Source organism: Denticeps clupeoides, chromosome 10 (assembly GCF_900700375.1).
Source record: "Denticeps clupeoides chromosome 10, fDenClu1.1, whole genome shotgun sequence".
NCBI lineage: Eukaryota > Metazoa > Chordata > Actinopteri > Clupeiformes > Denticipitidae > Denticeps > Denticeps clupeoides.
Genome location: NC_041716.1, coordinates 10,707,450 through 10,723,519, shown reverse-complemented (window position 1 = coordinate 10,723,519; position 16,070 = coordinate 10,707,450). Strand labels below are relative to the sequence as shown.

Below are 16,070 nucleotides of genomic sequence, written 5' to 3'. Positions count from 1 at the left end.
GTGTGACAGAGGAACATCTTTACAGTTATGGATGCTTCATCACTTCCTGGGGTCCCAGTGGAAGTCATTAGAGAACTTGCATGAGCAGTGCATGACACGCTCTACAGACTCGTACTCATATTGAACACTAACACACACCCCCCATTCACTGTCTTGTTCAACAGACCCCAGTATTTCGAGATGGTCCCCTCAAAATTGCACCTCCTTTTGTCATTTTTTACTCTTTCCAACGTCTTCCTAGGCGAAAGTCATGTCCACCTACTGAGGAGACTGAGATCCTTTGGTGTGTGCATGACCTTCTATGACAATGTGCAGCAAGGTGCTGGGAATGTGGGAGCTTGGGAGAGTGAACAAGCCGGGTTTTACGTCCGTCGCGGTCGGCCCCTCTCACCCTCTGCAACTGCAGCGTATCACAACGTGCACTGATCGGCCATAACACTAAGACAACAGCCCCGTCCAGTAGGGATTTCACTAGCGCTCCGTGGGATCTGGTACCATGCCATCAATATCTGGTACTGCATGTTACGTGCTGCAAGATGTGTTTTTTACAGCACATCTGACAGTTCATATGCTCAACTCATATGCTCGAAATAAATTGAGAACCAGTATAATGTATTTGAGTGACCCTCATCCATTCCAGTGACCACTTTCCTTTGACTTTTTTGACTAGAGACTACAGCTGTAGCCATCACTACATGTCATAGTTTACATCTTACTAACACTAGAAGAGAGCGTCGCTCTCGACACAGCCACAGCGAAGCCACGAAACCTTCACCACGGCCGGCTCTACGTCGCCTCGCCGTCCGCAGCGCTTGTTCCTTTTCGTCTCAACTCGGCCCGCGATTGGACGCGCCGCCGGCCACGTGACAGGCAGAGGCCACGCCCCCCTCCCCGAGTCGGTCAGCGAGTGCAAGTCTGCGTTGGGCGCGCAGCTCCGCACTGTAAACCACTCGGTCCCCTCCTCCTCCTCCTCCTCTTCCTCCTCCTTCTCTCCTCCTCCTCCTCCTCCTCCTCCTCCTCTGGAAGACACTTTCCACTATGGGCGACAAGAAAAGCCCGACCAGGTATCACCGCTCTCTCTTTTTCGTTAACCCCCGACCGTTTTAATTCCGCGCGGCGTGTTTCCCCATTCGCGCGTTTTTTTTTTTTTTTATTCGTCCGTCTTCACGTCGTCGTTTTGCCGTGTTTGTTGCGCCGCTTCGTCCCTTGTTCGAGCCGGAGCGCAGGAACGGCGCAGCTATGGCGGACCGACTGGGTCTGGCGTTCAGCAGCAGCAGCAGCAGCAGCAGGATGTCTGCTCGGCGTTCAGACAAAGGGAATTTTCTCCCGTTCCCCCCACCGCTCCCACGGCGCCGCCGGATCACGCGTTTCTGCGCAGGAGAAGAAGAAAAAAAAACGAGCACAAGACTTGAGACAACGTCGTCGACTTAATGTCGGACCGGCAGATTACACGCATGGCCACTAATCGATAGGCTCATTATTGGGGGGCGTCGGGGAAAAAAAAAAGGGGGTGCATGCACCGAAATCCCCCCTTATATATATATATGTGTGTGTGTGTGTGTTTTTTTTTTTTTTTTTTGTGTGACAGTCTACTCTTTTTGTTGCGTCGCCCAGGCCAAAAAGACACGCCAAGGCTTCGCTCGACTACGGATTCTGGGACTGCAGCGTGTGCACGTACAAAAACAGCGCCGAGGCGTTCAAGTGCAGCATCTGCGATGTGCGGAAAGGCACCTCCACAAGGTAAGCGGCTCCGTGGTGGCAGACGGGGGCGCGCGTTATAACGCCTTATAACGCCCCTGATGGGAAGGCCTCGCCTCGCCTCCCTTCTTTTATTTCCCAGCACCGGTGGATTAAACCCTCGCGGCGCGGAGGGTTTAGCTGGTTGAGAGTTTCGGCGCCGGGAGCTGGAAACAGAAAGAGTGGCAGGACCTGGAAAGGCCGCTGGCCGCCGTAATCGCAGTTACGTCTGGTGATGTGCCGGTGACATTTGGGTGTCGCCGCGGTATGCAGCGTGGGAGCGTCATCGGATCATTTCCACCCTGGGCGCGCGTTGCACGCCGTAACGCGTGGAGTAAAGCGTCCCTGGCGGTGCGCTGGGGTGCCCTTCCCATTCAAGGACGACAAAAATGTCATCCCGTTCTGTCACGGGGACACCTTGTTCTACCCAAATCTGTAGTTTTTGCCTGGTTTTCGTCTGCCTCCTCCCAGTTTGTAAAATAAAGTGAAGTGAAGTGATTGTCACTGTGATACACAGCGTACGGTGACACGGTGAAATGTGTCCTCTGCTTTTAACCATCACCCGTAGTGAGCAGTGGGCAGCCATGACAGGCGCAGTACGGCACCTTTGCTCAGTGGCACCTTGGCGGATCGGGATTCGAACCGGCAACCTTCTGATTATGGGGCCGCTTCCTTAACCGCTAGGCCACCACTGCCCCCACGAGCGCTTTGGAACTGAATAATCGCTGGTTGTTACAAGTCATTTGTCAGCCTCCGTCGAGTCGGCCCGGTGGGGGTGGGAACTGTGGGAGACCGACTGACGGGTCACAGCTCCCCTCCACGACTGGTGGGATTCATTCTTGAGTCACATTAATTATTTTTGTGAGCTGTTCGCTCGATCGCAACATGGTGGGCATGGCGACGCCCGCTTGTCAGCCTTTCATCTTCCACTTTTACAACGGGTGCTAGTAGCCTAGTGCTTAACACACTCGCCTATGAACCAGAAGACCCAGGTTCAAACCCCACTTACTACCATCATGTCACTGAGCAAGACACTTCACCCTAAGTGTCTCCAGGGGGGACTGTCCCTGCAACTACTGATTGTAAGTCGCTCTGGATAAGGGCGTCTGGTAAATACTGTAAATGTAAATGGCTGGCGAGACAAAGGACAATTGAATTTTTTGCGACAGAGGTCTCATGTGTCCGGGCCACAGAAATCTGAGCATTCCATGTAAGTTTTGTATTGCTTTGAGACACGGTCCTTGGTGGGAAAAATATCTGCCTTATGGTCATGTGACGTGCATGAGCTCGGTCCCACCTGCTGTTTAGGAGGACGGATGCATTCGCTGGTTATCACCGACATGAGCAGTCGGGATCTGAGCAAAAGCCATGTTGCTTATGGCAGCGGAACGCCCTTCTTTGACGGGAGAGAGCGGAGTGCCGGTGTGTTCTGGGCCAAATGCGCTAATTAAAACACAACGTGTAAGGGAGCGCTTGGCCTGAATGTCCTAATTATCTAAAGGCACTCAAATCTGGTTGCGGAGAGCAGGAGCATTTTTCCTCTCTTCTTTAATGACGCCAATAAGGACCGGCAGTAAAACACTTTTTGTGTTTATTTAATTAAAAACCATTTCTGTGAAAATCAAACGTGCTTGGGTGCTTACACTAGGGGCGTAAAGATATTGGCCGAGCCCACCATTCTCGAAACGTGAACGTGGAGTGATTGTCATTGTGAAACACAGCACAAGGTGACACAGCGAAATGTGTCCTCTGCTTTTAACCCATCACCCATGGTGAGCGGTGGGCAGCCATGACGGGCGCCCGGGGAGCAGCGTGTGTGGGGGACGGTGCTTCGCTCGGTGGCACCTCAGTGGCACCTTCTGATTACGCGGCCGCTTCCTTAACCGCTAGGCCGCGACCGCCCCATTCTCGCGGAGAGGACGCATCCTGCGTTACGACACCGTTGCATTTCACATTTTGCACAGCGATATGCAAAACGCTTTAATCCCGACGTGTCCCGTGCGGACCATGTTGATTACGCCGCGCAGGACAAACCGGAGCTTGGTTGGTTGACGGACAGCGAGGGTGTTTGCGCGTGGCGATTCCGATTGTCAACGCGGTGCCGCGCTTCAAATGGCGATGGCTGGTGGGCGGGGGCGGCTAATGAGACGTTGATTAGGCGACGTGGCGCGAGGCGGTGATTCAATTATGACAGGACATGGCTGATTAGAGCAGGGGCGTCAGAATCATTTACACGTTCCCTACAGCGAATCGCTACAAATAGCTTACATTTTAGGTTTAACACATTTTAAATTAATGGGGGCATTTATTTTTTTTCCTGCCATTTGCTGCAATTCCAAAAAAATGTGGTGTGAGTGACGATTGTCTAAAAGGGCTACTGCTAAGGCATATAAACCTGTCAGTGTCGGCTCCATGGGGCACGTTTTCAGACATGTTTGGTGAACTTCTGCACAGCGCGTGTACGTGGATTGGGGGGGGGTGACCAACGGGAACAGCGTCACGCCCGCCGCTGATTACAGAACCAGCGGATGAATAATAATCGGTTTACGGTGTAGTTGAACTGGAGAGTGGGTCCTGGCTGGGCGAGGTGTCAGGGGGCCTAAAAAAAACCACCAGGTCGAGGGGATGTCCGAGCAGCGAGGTATGTGGGAGCACGAGAGTCTGGGAGCCAGGAATTAATCCACAAATGACCACAATACGAAGTCTGGCGCCAAAAAAAATTCATTACACAGTAGGAGTGTTAGAGAATATAGATACAACAATATATCATGATATTTTACATGGTGATATTGTATCGATACAGGATATCAAATATCGAATTTAGTCGAAAATTCAGTTCTGAGTTATTATTAACGTAATATGATCCACGCTGTTCGTACACAGCACCTTGTATATCGGCTCAGTTTTTACATTTTATAGTTACATTTACAGCATTTATCAGACGCCCTTATCCAGAGCGACTTACAATCAGTAGTTACAGGGACAGTCCCCCCCCTGGTTATGTGTCTTGCTCAGGGACACAATGGTAGTAAGTGGGATTTGAACCTGGGTCTTCTGGTTCATAGGCTACTACTACCCTACCACCCTACTACCACCAAAGGCTACTACAGGTTAGCCTTTGGATAATCGCAATATGTACAGTATCACAATATATCCTGATATAATGGTGTCGTGACCCACGTATCGCATCGTGAGATCCGTCTCAATACACAATGCAGTGAGGCAGTCTCATTTCTCCGTGAGAAAATGAGTGAAAGAACGGGTTATTTGGACCATCTATACCGAGATTAATGCTAATTCAATGTATTGGACTAAGTCCTGGTAGAGAGGGTAGCTTTAGGGCTGCGTGCGACTGTTTAAATGATGTGATGAATTACGTGCTCTCATGCTTCCTTGTTCCCCCGTGGGTCCTCCAGAAAACCCAGGATAAATTCACAGCTCGTCGCCCAGCAGGTGGCACAGCAGTTTGCCACGCCTCCACCGCCAAAGAAAGAGAGGAGGGAGAGACCCGACAAAGAGCGGCAGGACATGGACCTGCCAGACGAGGACCACCTTGATACAGACCACTCGGATTCGGACAGGCTGAGCAGCGTCCACCTGGACAGCGACCAGACCGATCGGCTCCCCCAGGACGGCGGGCCCGAGAGAATGCACGCAGACAAAGAGCGCAAGTGCGGCCCGGCCGGACTTGAGAAACACCAGTACGACCACAGTAGGGAACGCGAGCAAGGACCACTGAACCGGGATCAGATGGACTGTGGGTGGGCGGGGAGAGAGGAGTCTGACAGAGCAGAGCTGGAGAAAGTGCGGCCCAGCAAAGCACACATGGACCGAGATCATCTGGACTCAAGCGGCTCGGAAGCTCCTCAGCCTGACCGGGTGTGTTCAGACAGGGAGAAGCCGAAGAGAGAGAAGGCCGAGAAGGAGTCTGACAAAGCCAAAACAAAGCCCAAAGTAGGACCGTCTCCCAACAAGAAACCTCCGGTCAAAAACACAAAGTATGTGCTGCCCTCGTATTTCGATACGTTTGGTTTTTTATTTTTCTTCAACGTGTCATGCATTAGTATGCTGAGGAAGACTCTTGTACTCATTATGCTGGTCATGTGATGTGGTTTCTGCAGACCCAAGTTAACCAGTAAAAGCACTGCCAGTGAAAAGACCAGTGTGAAATCGGGGAAATCGACTACGAAGAAAAACAACCGCCTCGTCTCCCGGTGAGCCCCGTACATTAAAGGCAGCGCAGAACGAAACACACACTATATTGTAATTGTTGTTCTAAAACCCAAATACCGTTGTATTGACATTGGTGTTTGCATGTTTGCACCATGACCTTCGTAAATGGTCAGATGTTGGGATAATCCGTACCACTTCCTAAAAGTTTCATTATTGTCTAGAGACCGTTTTAAATGATATGTTTTGGGTGTATCTCTTGTCACACAGACCCAAGCTGAAGAATATTGACCGAAGCACCGCCCAGCAGCTCGCTATAACCGTGGGCAACGTGACCGTCATCATCACAGACTTCAAAGAAAAGGCGCGTTCTTCATCCACGTCCTCTTCTACAGTGACCTCTAGCGCAGGATCCGATCAGCAACTTCACACCTCCAGCTCGGAGAGCACCGACCGGGGCTCCTCCCGAGCCTCCACGCCCCGCGGCGATCTCTCTGCCCGACATGATGACACCTACTGAGTGGACGGTGGTCCCCAGTCCAACTTCTAAGCTGTGAGTCCCGGCACAGGCAGCCGACTGACATGTCTGCTTGGGATGGAAGAACGGAAGGAATGAAGGGATGCACGTTATGGCAGAAGCAGACTTCTGGACATTAAAACTGTCTCAGCAGCTGGGTCGAACTGTCCAGTTGTAAAACCCCCCTGGACATTTAGGTCCTGTCTTAGTCTGAAAATGGCTATAAATCAGTGTTGTGAAGTCAGTTTTTTAAAATATCTATTTAAATGAAAAAATGTACTTTTAAAGCCTTAGCATTGCCAAATTGTGTTTATTACTTGCTGTTGCTTCAGAGACAAAGAACTTTGTCGTCACCGATTTTCACACAGAGTCATGTGACTGCACACACATCCAACTCACAACATGTAATTAAGCGATTGTTACTGTGTAAATCAACAATTGTCATTGCAGATGTCGAGCAGCCTCGGGCCGACTTTCTTTTTCTGTTGTCGTACTGTGTGTTGTCGGTGAAACACACATGGAAATCTTTTTAGAGTGAGTATTCATTGCAATTGATGGCAAGCCCTTAATTTTTTTATTGAAGCATTAAGTGTATTATTATTATCCCATGGATGAAAGATAATAGCTTTTTTCCCTTATAAATATATAGAAATGAAATATTAAGTATTTACTGTATATTTTACACTTGTTTATTTATTGAATTGTCAAAAAATATGTATACCTACAAACAAGTTGGATTTTAAAATAATGTGACGTTTGAAATAAAGAATTCATTTTTGCCGAGCGTATGTGGTTGTTGGAACAATTTATAAAACAGTCATTTTGACTTTAATTTGAATAAATAGAACAAATCCATACTGAAATCACTATCAATAGAGGTAATTTAATTATGTGTGTTGGAGAAATATAAAACGCTAAATCTGATACTGCTCAAAGGCAATTATATTTAATTTTACAAACTAAGGTAAAAAAAAAAAGGATAAATAAATATATGTGCCATAAATGGGAATGAAATGGATGAGTTCATCATTGCCAGCTTAAATCATTTCTAAAATGCAAGTGTATGACCCTGTGTAAGCTTTGCATATCTGTGGTGTTGTAGTCCTGTACGAGATGTTATCTGAGCTGTGTTTAAATATACACACTTTAAAATATGTATACAATCTTCTTCAGGACAGCCAGCTTTTTAAAAATCTGAATATAATGAAACGTTTTTGTTGGTTGATTGCGTGAGCAATACTGTTTTTGTGTAGGATTCGTAACCCTAATTTACTGTGTAAAGATGGTTACAGTTTTTGACACATAATGTATCACTTGCTTGTTGAAATGTGGCATAACCATAACCACTGACCTTAAAATAAAACCTTTTTGCTTAATGATTTTGCTTGTACGACACTGATTATAACCACAGAACACATATAAATATAATCACAAATATTAATTTTAAAATGTGTATGTTTAATTTTTTTTGTATAGGTGCATTTACTAGTCAGTTAAATATAAGCAGCAGAAATTGTATGCAATCTTGGAGCCACTTAACAGTTCAAATCGATATGAAATAAGATGGTGATGACCATGGTCCACAGAGGCTTTGCACTTCACATATACTGACACACTTCAACTTATACGATTGTCAGTCCAGCCTTGTTGTGCATGTTGTATATGGTTATGGGTATGGCAAATGAATGTCCTTCATTTCGGTTTAGAGAAGTGCTTTAAATCAGCTACTTCATTTGTTGTGGTTTCATTTTAACTGTTCAAGAAAAAACAGCGACACTTATTTCTACTGTGTTCATGTACAGAACAGGCCAAAAGTTTGGACACACCTTTTCATTGAATGTGTTGTCTTTATTTTCATGACCATTTACGTTGGTAGATTCTCACTGAAGGCATCAAAACTATGAATGAACACATGTGGAGTTATGTACTTAACAAAAAGTGGAGACCTGTTCTCCACAGTCACCGGACCTGAACCAATCGAGATGGTTTGGGGTGAGCTGGACTAAGGGGCCAACAAGTGCTAAACACCTCTGGGAACTCCTTCAAGACTGTTGGAATGCCAAGAGTGTGCAAAGCAGTAATCAGAGCAAAGGGCGGCTATTTTGAAGAAACTAGAACATGAAACATCGTATTTCACCTTTTTTTGTTAAGTACATAACTCCACATGTGTTCATTTATATTTTTGATGCCTTCAGTGAGAATCTACCAATGTAAATGGTCATGAGAATAAAGAAAACACATTGAATGAGAAGGTGTGTCCAAACTTTTGGCCTGTACTGTACATGCAATCCAAAATGGGCCAAAAACGCTATTGGAATTGCACTGTAAAAATTTACTTATTTGCACTCCATGAAATGACTTTTCACCACTAATCTTAACATGTTAGTTGTATTTATATTGCATATACTTTAACCCACCTAAATTAACTCCATCATTTCTTGCATAGTCACAGCTGTCTTTGAGCAACCCAAGATCAACTTACACCTTATTAGCTACACAATAACTAGCGCCCTCCTCTGGTTTTGACTTTGAACTGCACAGAATGTGGTTTTTGCAGTGCTGTGTCAGTGAACGATGTCTTATACTATACGGAACTATACAAGGGGGCAAAATGAAAAGTAGAGAAACAACCAATACAAGCTGAAAAATGATTCATGTCAAATTAACTTTTTTTTAGACTGAGGAATAGTAAACTGGGGTTCTAAATCTACATTATTAATGTGAAATTTAGCCAAAAGGATCAGTAAATTAGAGAGTGAGGTGAAAAAAATTGTAGGTTCTAGAAGGCCAAACAGTACATCCCTCCAAAATAAACTTTCTATCAATATTCGACTTAATATAAGAACAAAAGTCCAACCAAAAAAAAATCTTAACTGGACAGCGGCAGAATAAATAAACAGAATGCTCATAAGAAACCTCACTGAGGTTCATTAGGGTGAGAAATGGCCTAGCGGATAAGGAAGCAGGCCTGGTTCAGGATTCCACTGAGCAAAGCACCGTCCCCACACACTGCTCCACGGGCGCCTGTCATGCCCACTGTTCACCAGGGGTGATGGTTAAAACTGTGCTGTGCTGCAGTGTTTCACAATGACTTGTTCTTACTGTGAGGGGGAAATCCACTGGAGAAAGCGGATGCGACTATAATGCTGTGATAAAACCCTTCTCATTAAACAACCGATCAACCAAAAGAACGTTTATGTGGAACCAATAATTGCAGAAGATAGATTAGTGTTTATACATAATGTCCTTACTGTTCCAAATAAAATATTTGTGGGCCTGACATTGTAATGCAGATAAATGCAGATTGACAAAGTTCTGTGGGTGCAGAATGAAACGTCTCTACATTAAAGAAAGAAAGTCCAGTCGCCATGACTCAACTTTTCAGACAAATTCACCTGGATGACTGAGAATCTTCACATTACATTACATTTGCATATAAGACATTTAAACCACCAAGGCTGGATAGAATAAGGCGAGGAATCGTATTCCATATCGCGTTCTCCAAACCAGCCACTAGCGAGAGAAAACGCTGACCCGCGGCATACAAGCAGTGAACTTGTCGCTGTACTTGTGGCGAGGACGTTGCGTAGAAGGCGCGGACCTGGCAACACACCGTCTCGGCCCTCGCCGGGAGCGCGCGAGCACGCGCGTGCACGCGCGGCGCCTCACTTCCTGTGCGGAGCTCGTCCAGCGCGCAGCGTCGCGTGTTTTCTTCTTGTTGTTGTTGTTGTTGTTTTGACGGGGACGCGCGCAGGACGGGGACGAGCACCAAATGAGTCAGCAGCGCTAGCGTCGCTTCCCCCAGCCCCCCCGGCCCTTAGCCCATCTCGGGAGGACAATTTGTCTCTCGCAGAAACTTCGCCGTCTCAGTTATCGTCTCATTTTATTAAAAAAAAAAAAAAATGGCGGTCCCTGCAGCACCTAACCTGCAGCTGAGCGCTGAAAATAACATCCACATCGACGAGAGGGAGCTGGACAACATCACCATTAAAGACGAGGAGGACGCCACGTCCCTGCCTCTGCACTCGCCGTGGACATTTTGGCTGGATAGGTATTGTTTATTATTATTATTATTATTATTATTATTATGTGGGTTCTGTACAGGAATTAAAAACTGGTTGGTGTCTGTGGCGAGTAAATATCTTCGCCCGCACAGGCCCTCCTGTCTGTCTGTCTGTCTGTCTTTCTGTCTGTCTGGCCTGCTAACTGAGCTACAGCAGGGAACAGTCTGGGAAGACTCGAAAGTATGAAATCTAGACACCCCCCACCATTCCCGAGAATGCACCAAGTGTTTGTCTTGCCAGTTTGCTTTGGAGCATGGGGCATATTCCGGGCACATTCTTTCATATCCACCTGTACGTAATGTACTCTATTGTCTGCTCACTGGTAACGCAGAAGGAATATTAAACCCTGACAAGTTGAAGCTGACATTAACAGGGGGAGATATAGAAGCAAATTCTGATCGTAAATGCTCTGATTCTGCCGGTTCCCTGTGTGCTTTGCTTTCACTTTGTCTGACCGGTTCGGAATTACCAAGAATGCAGTGCTAGTCGACATTGTCATCCCTTCAGATGGTCCCCCAGAAACAGGTTTTTGAACAAACTTTGTGATTATGTTGTTTACCCTGAATAAAGGCATATATAATAGTGTTTACATATCATGTGGATGTCACTGGCGTGTCTAAATGACCATCTAAAACATGTATTTTACCCCACATCATTCAGGTTGATTGGAGAGTGGCAATAATTGCATATGACTGTCGATATCTAAAGACATGTTGGAAGAACTGGGGATTGGTCTCTCCCAAGTCTGTAACATAATGAATGATCTTCTACATCATGTTTGGTTAATTAAGGATAAGGATTTGGTTAATGACAGGGTTTTGGTCACGATAAGAAAAATTTCTTGCGACTTGGATGGTTTAGATCGTTTTCACTGGTTAATATTGGATCTGGTTAATATGTATACGACGTATAGGGTTAACTTTGGCTCTGCCAGCATGGACGGAGAACAGTTCGAGAGTTAGTGTGGCGGTGACGATATAATACTGTCCAGGTGATATATCCTGCACGATTATGCAGTGCACGGCGGTTTTTCTCTTTCTTTTTCTTGTTGTTCACCGGATCTGGTCAAAGTCCTGTGTACCAGCTGTCTGTCTGGTGTCACTGAGCGAAAGCAGCACGCGATCACTCTCTGTCCGCTGACCTTTCAGATAGGAGCGCAGCCGGGCCGGCTATTCCGAGTGGCAGAATGAGCTGCGAGACGGCAGCTTTTATGGTTTTATTTATTTTTTTAACCCTCTTGTCTTTCTCACTCTCAGGTCTTTGCCTGGCACAACAGCGGCAGAATGTGAATCGAACCTGAAAAAGATCTACACAGTACAGACTGTCCAGGCAAGTGATGTTTCCAAAATGACCCCGGCCACCCTTTAAAGCGTGCCTGTCCTCCATGACAGGTGACACTAGCCTCCTGTTACAGAAATAGTCCAATACCTTTTGCTGATATGCTCTCCTTTTATAAGTGCACTCAGAACACTCAGATGAGGATGCAACACACCCCACACCCTTGCTCTGTAAGGGTTATTAGGATTATTTCTCATTTTTCAAAATGCATCCCATTCGGAAACTTTAAAAAAATTATATTTGGATAGTAAGTTTTTGTCATTTTCATATTTGGGACTGATTGTTACAGTCAGCATTTTACACAGCAACGTGACTCATGCCCTTTCATTTCTCTCATTTATACAGAGTTTCTGGAGTGTTTATAATAATATCCCGGCTGTGTCCTACCTGCCTTTGAGGTGTAGCTACCACTTAATGAGAGGGGAGCGAAGACCACTCTGGTGCGTCATTCACCCCCAACCTAGCGATCTCACTGAGACAACATAATGGCCATGTTAGTAATATCATATTTTGCATTCTGTTCAGATTTAGAAACTTTTGCTTTCACTCACATCCAGGGAAGAAGAAAGCAATGCAAAAGGTGGAGTTTGGAAAATGAAAGTGCCCAAAGAAAGCACGGTAGGTTAATTATGCTCACATATTTTGTAATATTTGAGTATAGTTATACTCACAATTAAAAAATGTAAAATGAAATACATATAGGCATTTAGAATATGAAAAATTTAAAATTATATTTATTTGATTGATTTCTTTGTCTTTTTTTTTTTTTTTTTACATTTCTGTCATTTTGTGTGTCAAATATTTTTTCATGCTCCTTCTGAAAATGGTGGTAATACAAATACTTTTCATGTAGTCTGCTGTTTGGAAAGAGTTGCTGCTGGCTACCATTGGTGAACAGTTTACTGATTATTGTGCTTCAGGTAGGTTTTTTTTGTCTCCTTTGACCAATGTTTATATTGAACATACACTTTTTAGTCAAAATCCTCTGCACAGCAACATTTTTATGGGTCTTTCCTTTGTCCGACTATTTTAGATAATTTTTTATTAAAAGTTTTTGTCACAATTTTTGGCTCTAGTTGTGATGACAACTTTTCACACAGCTAATAATGAGTAAATCTGTGTTCTTGTTTGGTTTCAGGGGATGAAGTTGTTGGTGTCAGTGTTAGTGTGCGGGAGAGGGAGGATGTTGTTCAAGTCTGGAATGGTAATGCCTGTTTTGCCAATGAAGCAAAGATCCTAGGAAGAATCTATGAACTTCTGCCACAGATATCATTTAAAGCAGTATTTTATAAGCGTAAGTAGTTGGAATTTAATTATTGTGGTTGTTCAGTACTCATTTGTCTTTAAATGATTTTCACATCAGGCTGTCCCAAGCTTTTTTTAAATATTGGAAATATGGTTCAAGGATTTAATATGAGCCTTAAATGTAAAATATTTACATTTACAAAAGCAGTGCTGGTAGTGGTGGGCTTAGTAACTTTTCAAAGCACTCGTTGACACCAACTATCACGCCTACATACAGCAATGGATGGTGCTCATGACTGATAAGACGGTGTCTTTCTTTTTCGCAACAGCACACGAGGAGCACCATGCATTTGAAGGAGGCCGTTCAAGACATTAGCACGCTTTGCACATCCAATTCTGCTTTTATCTCACTCTGTGTTAGAGGATTAAGGACTCAATTCTACATTTCTGAATTCTGCTGTCTGAGAGGAGATGATGAGTTGGTCTACTGTGTCCACAGCCACATCAGCCTGGAGAACTGAAGATGTTACAACTGTGTTTCATGTCCGGATTTTGCTGGTGAACGTGTGATGGTGCACACTGATCCCCCCCCCCCCCCCAGCCGTGTTTTATGGGCAATACTGAAAAGAGGAGCAGTGGATCACATAAGAGTAGCATGTGAAATACATTATATTCCAGTAGAGCATATTTGCTGGGGCTTTTCTCTGTGTGTGTTTTGAGTGTTTGTGTCAGGCTCTCTGTAGTAACACTTGCTGTTCTATGTTGAGCCTTGTTTAGCGGTTTTTAATACTTCTCTAATTTAACCATCATGTATATTTTAAAGAGTTGTGTTTTTTTTTTTTTTTTTTTTTTCTTGATTCAGGGTATTGCACACTACTTCTCATAACCCGTCTGCGGGGAAATTGGTAGGGCAACGACTCAAAACCGACACCGACAGTTTCATTAACTAAATGTGCATTTCTAAATGCCTGTATGCAATATTATTGCCATATGTCCCAACATATGTTGGTGCATACTGTGGCTACTCCCAGGCTACAAAACCTCCACATGCATTTGGAACTCCTCAGATATCATTTTTAACTCCCCATTTTATACAAATGAATTTATAGGTTGGAGCCATAGCACAATTTCAAGGAAGAATATGGAACGGTTTTTCATGCAGTACTTTTCCTGAGTTGGTCTTGTGCTGAGCGGTCCTTAACATAGCGATTTAGTTTTATACGTTTTGAACCTGGTCTTGGGCTGATGCTATAATGCCTGAGTTTTATTTTTCTGCGTGATTTCTGGCACACCTCGGACCATCTTCAAACCAGTAGTGCTCCTTCACGTTTTATTGCAATGAAATGATCGTCCCGTGAGTTCGGGGAGGGAACGTTAAATAATGGGACTGATGTACAAAACGCCTTTGTGATCAGTGGAGAGTATGGCTGAATGTGTGTTTGTTTCTCTGTAACCAAAGAGACTGCCTCACCTCTTTGTCTCTTCACAATGTGTTTCTGTTCACCTGCTGTGTTTGTGTTAAAAGCTGCACCTAAAGAGCAATGGCTGCGCGCCCTGGCCCCTGCCAAAATCCCGCTGGTGCAGGAGTCTCTCTGCCTCAGTCTTGTCACACATTTTAAAGCGTTCCCACGATATGAATCAGAGTCCAGCTTTATGACTGTGTACATTCTCTATGTGGAAAAAAATGCACTAAAAGCACAATTGTCATAAAGTCCATCGTGTTCTGGCAGAAAGGGGAGGACACATTTTTGTGCAGCGAATGTTTAGAGAGGGAAAAGCCAGCCTTGACATAATGGTTTTTCTTTTTACAAGTGCTGAAATTAATATTTTTATTGTTCTGGGGTTTTTTTTTTGTCAATCCAGGGCTCCCAGTTAAAATCTGAGACCTCATACTGATTGTTAATCTTCGGGAATGGTGCCTTGTGTTCTCCCAGGGTTTCAGTCTTAGAATGTTCTGTTTATTTTACTGTATTTAATCAGTTACATTATAAATGGAATATTTTTGCTCATAGGGTTTGATCTATTGATGAAATAAAAAAACAAAAAACTGCACAACTTTACTTGTAAAAATGTGGTGTGCATATGTGTCATTTCCCTTCAGAGGTTTTCCAGGTGGCACAGATGGTGGCACGCCAGTGGTCTCACACGTCCAAGGTTGTGAGCTCGGACCTTGTGTTGGCATGCTCTCCCTGTGTTTGTGTGGGCTTCCTCCTGGTTCTCCGGTTTACACCCATTGTCCAAAAGCATAAACACCAGGTGAATTGGCGACTCTTACTTGACTTGACGGGCTTCCGCGGCTCTGAGTCACAGGACACCATGTCTGCTTTTAACCATCACCCTTGGTGATCAGTGGGCAGCCATGAAAGGGATGGTGCTTTGCTCAGTGGCACCTTGGAGGCTTGGGGTTCAAACCGGCAACCTTGTGATTACGCGGCCGCCTTCTTACCCCGCTAGGGCACCACTGCTCCTCAAGAACTGGGTGGTAAGGAGTTTAAACCTATTTAAACCCAACAAAGTGCAGAGTAAGTGCCCTTCAGGTCGAGCGTCGGTGACCCTTGAACTAAACCGCTGTTCATTTGCGAGTGGTTCCACATGGTGGCGCTCTAGATCTAAAAATGACGCCAGTGTCATGTTTCTCCCGTAGTGCCTTGCGTCGGTCATGTTGCGTCTCAGGACGATGATCTTGACGGTAACGTCTACTTCTGGGAGGAGAGGTCGAGTAGAGACGTGTCCGTCCTCCTCTATTTAAAGATGCAGCGCAGCAACAGTTGGGGACGAACTCCGGGCGCAGGACGCGCAAAATCCCGATGTGGCGATGTCAGGGTGCTGGTAGCCTGGTGGGTAACACACTCGCCTGTGAACCAGAAGTCCCAGGTTCCAATCCCACTTTCTCCCATTGTGTCCCTGAGCAAGACACCCTGAGTGTCGCCAGGGGGGGGGGACTGTCCCTGTAACTACTGATTGTAATGCGCTCTGGATAAGGGCGTCTGATAAATGCC

General features: G+C 45.3%; 2 protein-coding genes across 2 annotated transcripts; both read left to right on the top strand.

Moving 5' to 3' along the window:
- The first annotated feature begins 908 nt into the window (after positions 1–908).
- Positions 909–7,208, top strand: rybpa (RING1 and YY1 binding protein a). Its single transcript, XM_028994932.1, has 5 exons — positions 909–1,064; positions 1,615–1,740; positions 5,154–5,735; positions 5,859–5,951; positions 6,178–7,208. Exons 1-5 carry the CDS (start codon positions 1,039–1,041, stop codon positions 6,425–6,427), a joined length of 1,077 nt encoding a protein of 358 aa, XP_028850765.1. The 5' UTR covers positions 909–1,038; the 3' UTR covers positions 6,428–7,208.
- A 2,865-nt stretch (positions 7,209–10,073) lies between these two features.
- On the top strand, positions 10,074–15,141 carry eif4e3 (eukaryotic translation initiation factor 4E family member 3). Its single transcript, XM_028993982.1, has 7 exons — positions 10,074–10,475; positions 11,745–11,817; positions 12,172–12,266; positions 12,384–12,444; positions 12,680–12,746; positions 12,965–13,120; positions 13,401–15,141. The coding sequence occupies exons 1-7, from the start codon at positions 10,327–10,329 to the stop codon at positions 13,445–13,447; spliced, it is 648 nt and encodes a 215-aa protein (XP_028849815.1). The 5' UTR covers positions 10,074–10,326; the 3' UTR covers positions 13,448–15,141.
- Positions 15,142–16,070: the final 929 nt, after the last annotated feature.

What these genes read in the sequence shown, in the direction of transcription:
- eif4e3 (XM_028993982.1), top strand. Translation starts at nt 10,327, where the DNA reads ATGGCGGTCCCTGCAGCACCTAACCTGCAGCTGAGCGCTGAAAATAAC. An exon ending in TGGACATTTTGGCTGGATAG is followed by an intron (nt 10,476 to 11,744) that starts GTATTGTTTATT and finishes TCTCACTCTCAG; the next exon opens with GTCTTTGCCTGGCACAACAG. An exon ending in AAGTGCCCAAAGAAAGCACG is followed by an intron (nt 12,445 to 12,679) that starts GTAGGTTAATTA and finishes CTTTTCATGTAG; the next exon opens with TCTGCTGTTTGGAAAGAGTT.
- rybpa (XM_028994932.1), top strand. Translation starts at nt 1,039, where the DNA reads ATGGGCGACAAGAAAAGCCCGACCAG. An exon ending in CGGAAAGGCACCTCCACAAG is followed by an intron (nt 1,741 to 5,153) that starts GTAAGCGGCTCC and finishes TGGGTCCTCCAG; the next exon opens with AAAACCCAGGATAAATTCAC. An exon ending in CCTCCGGTCAAAAACACAAA is followed by an intron (nt 5,736 to 5,858) that starts GTATGTGCTGCC and finishes TGGTTTCTGCAG; the next exon opens with ACCCAAGTTAACCAGTAAAA.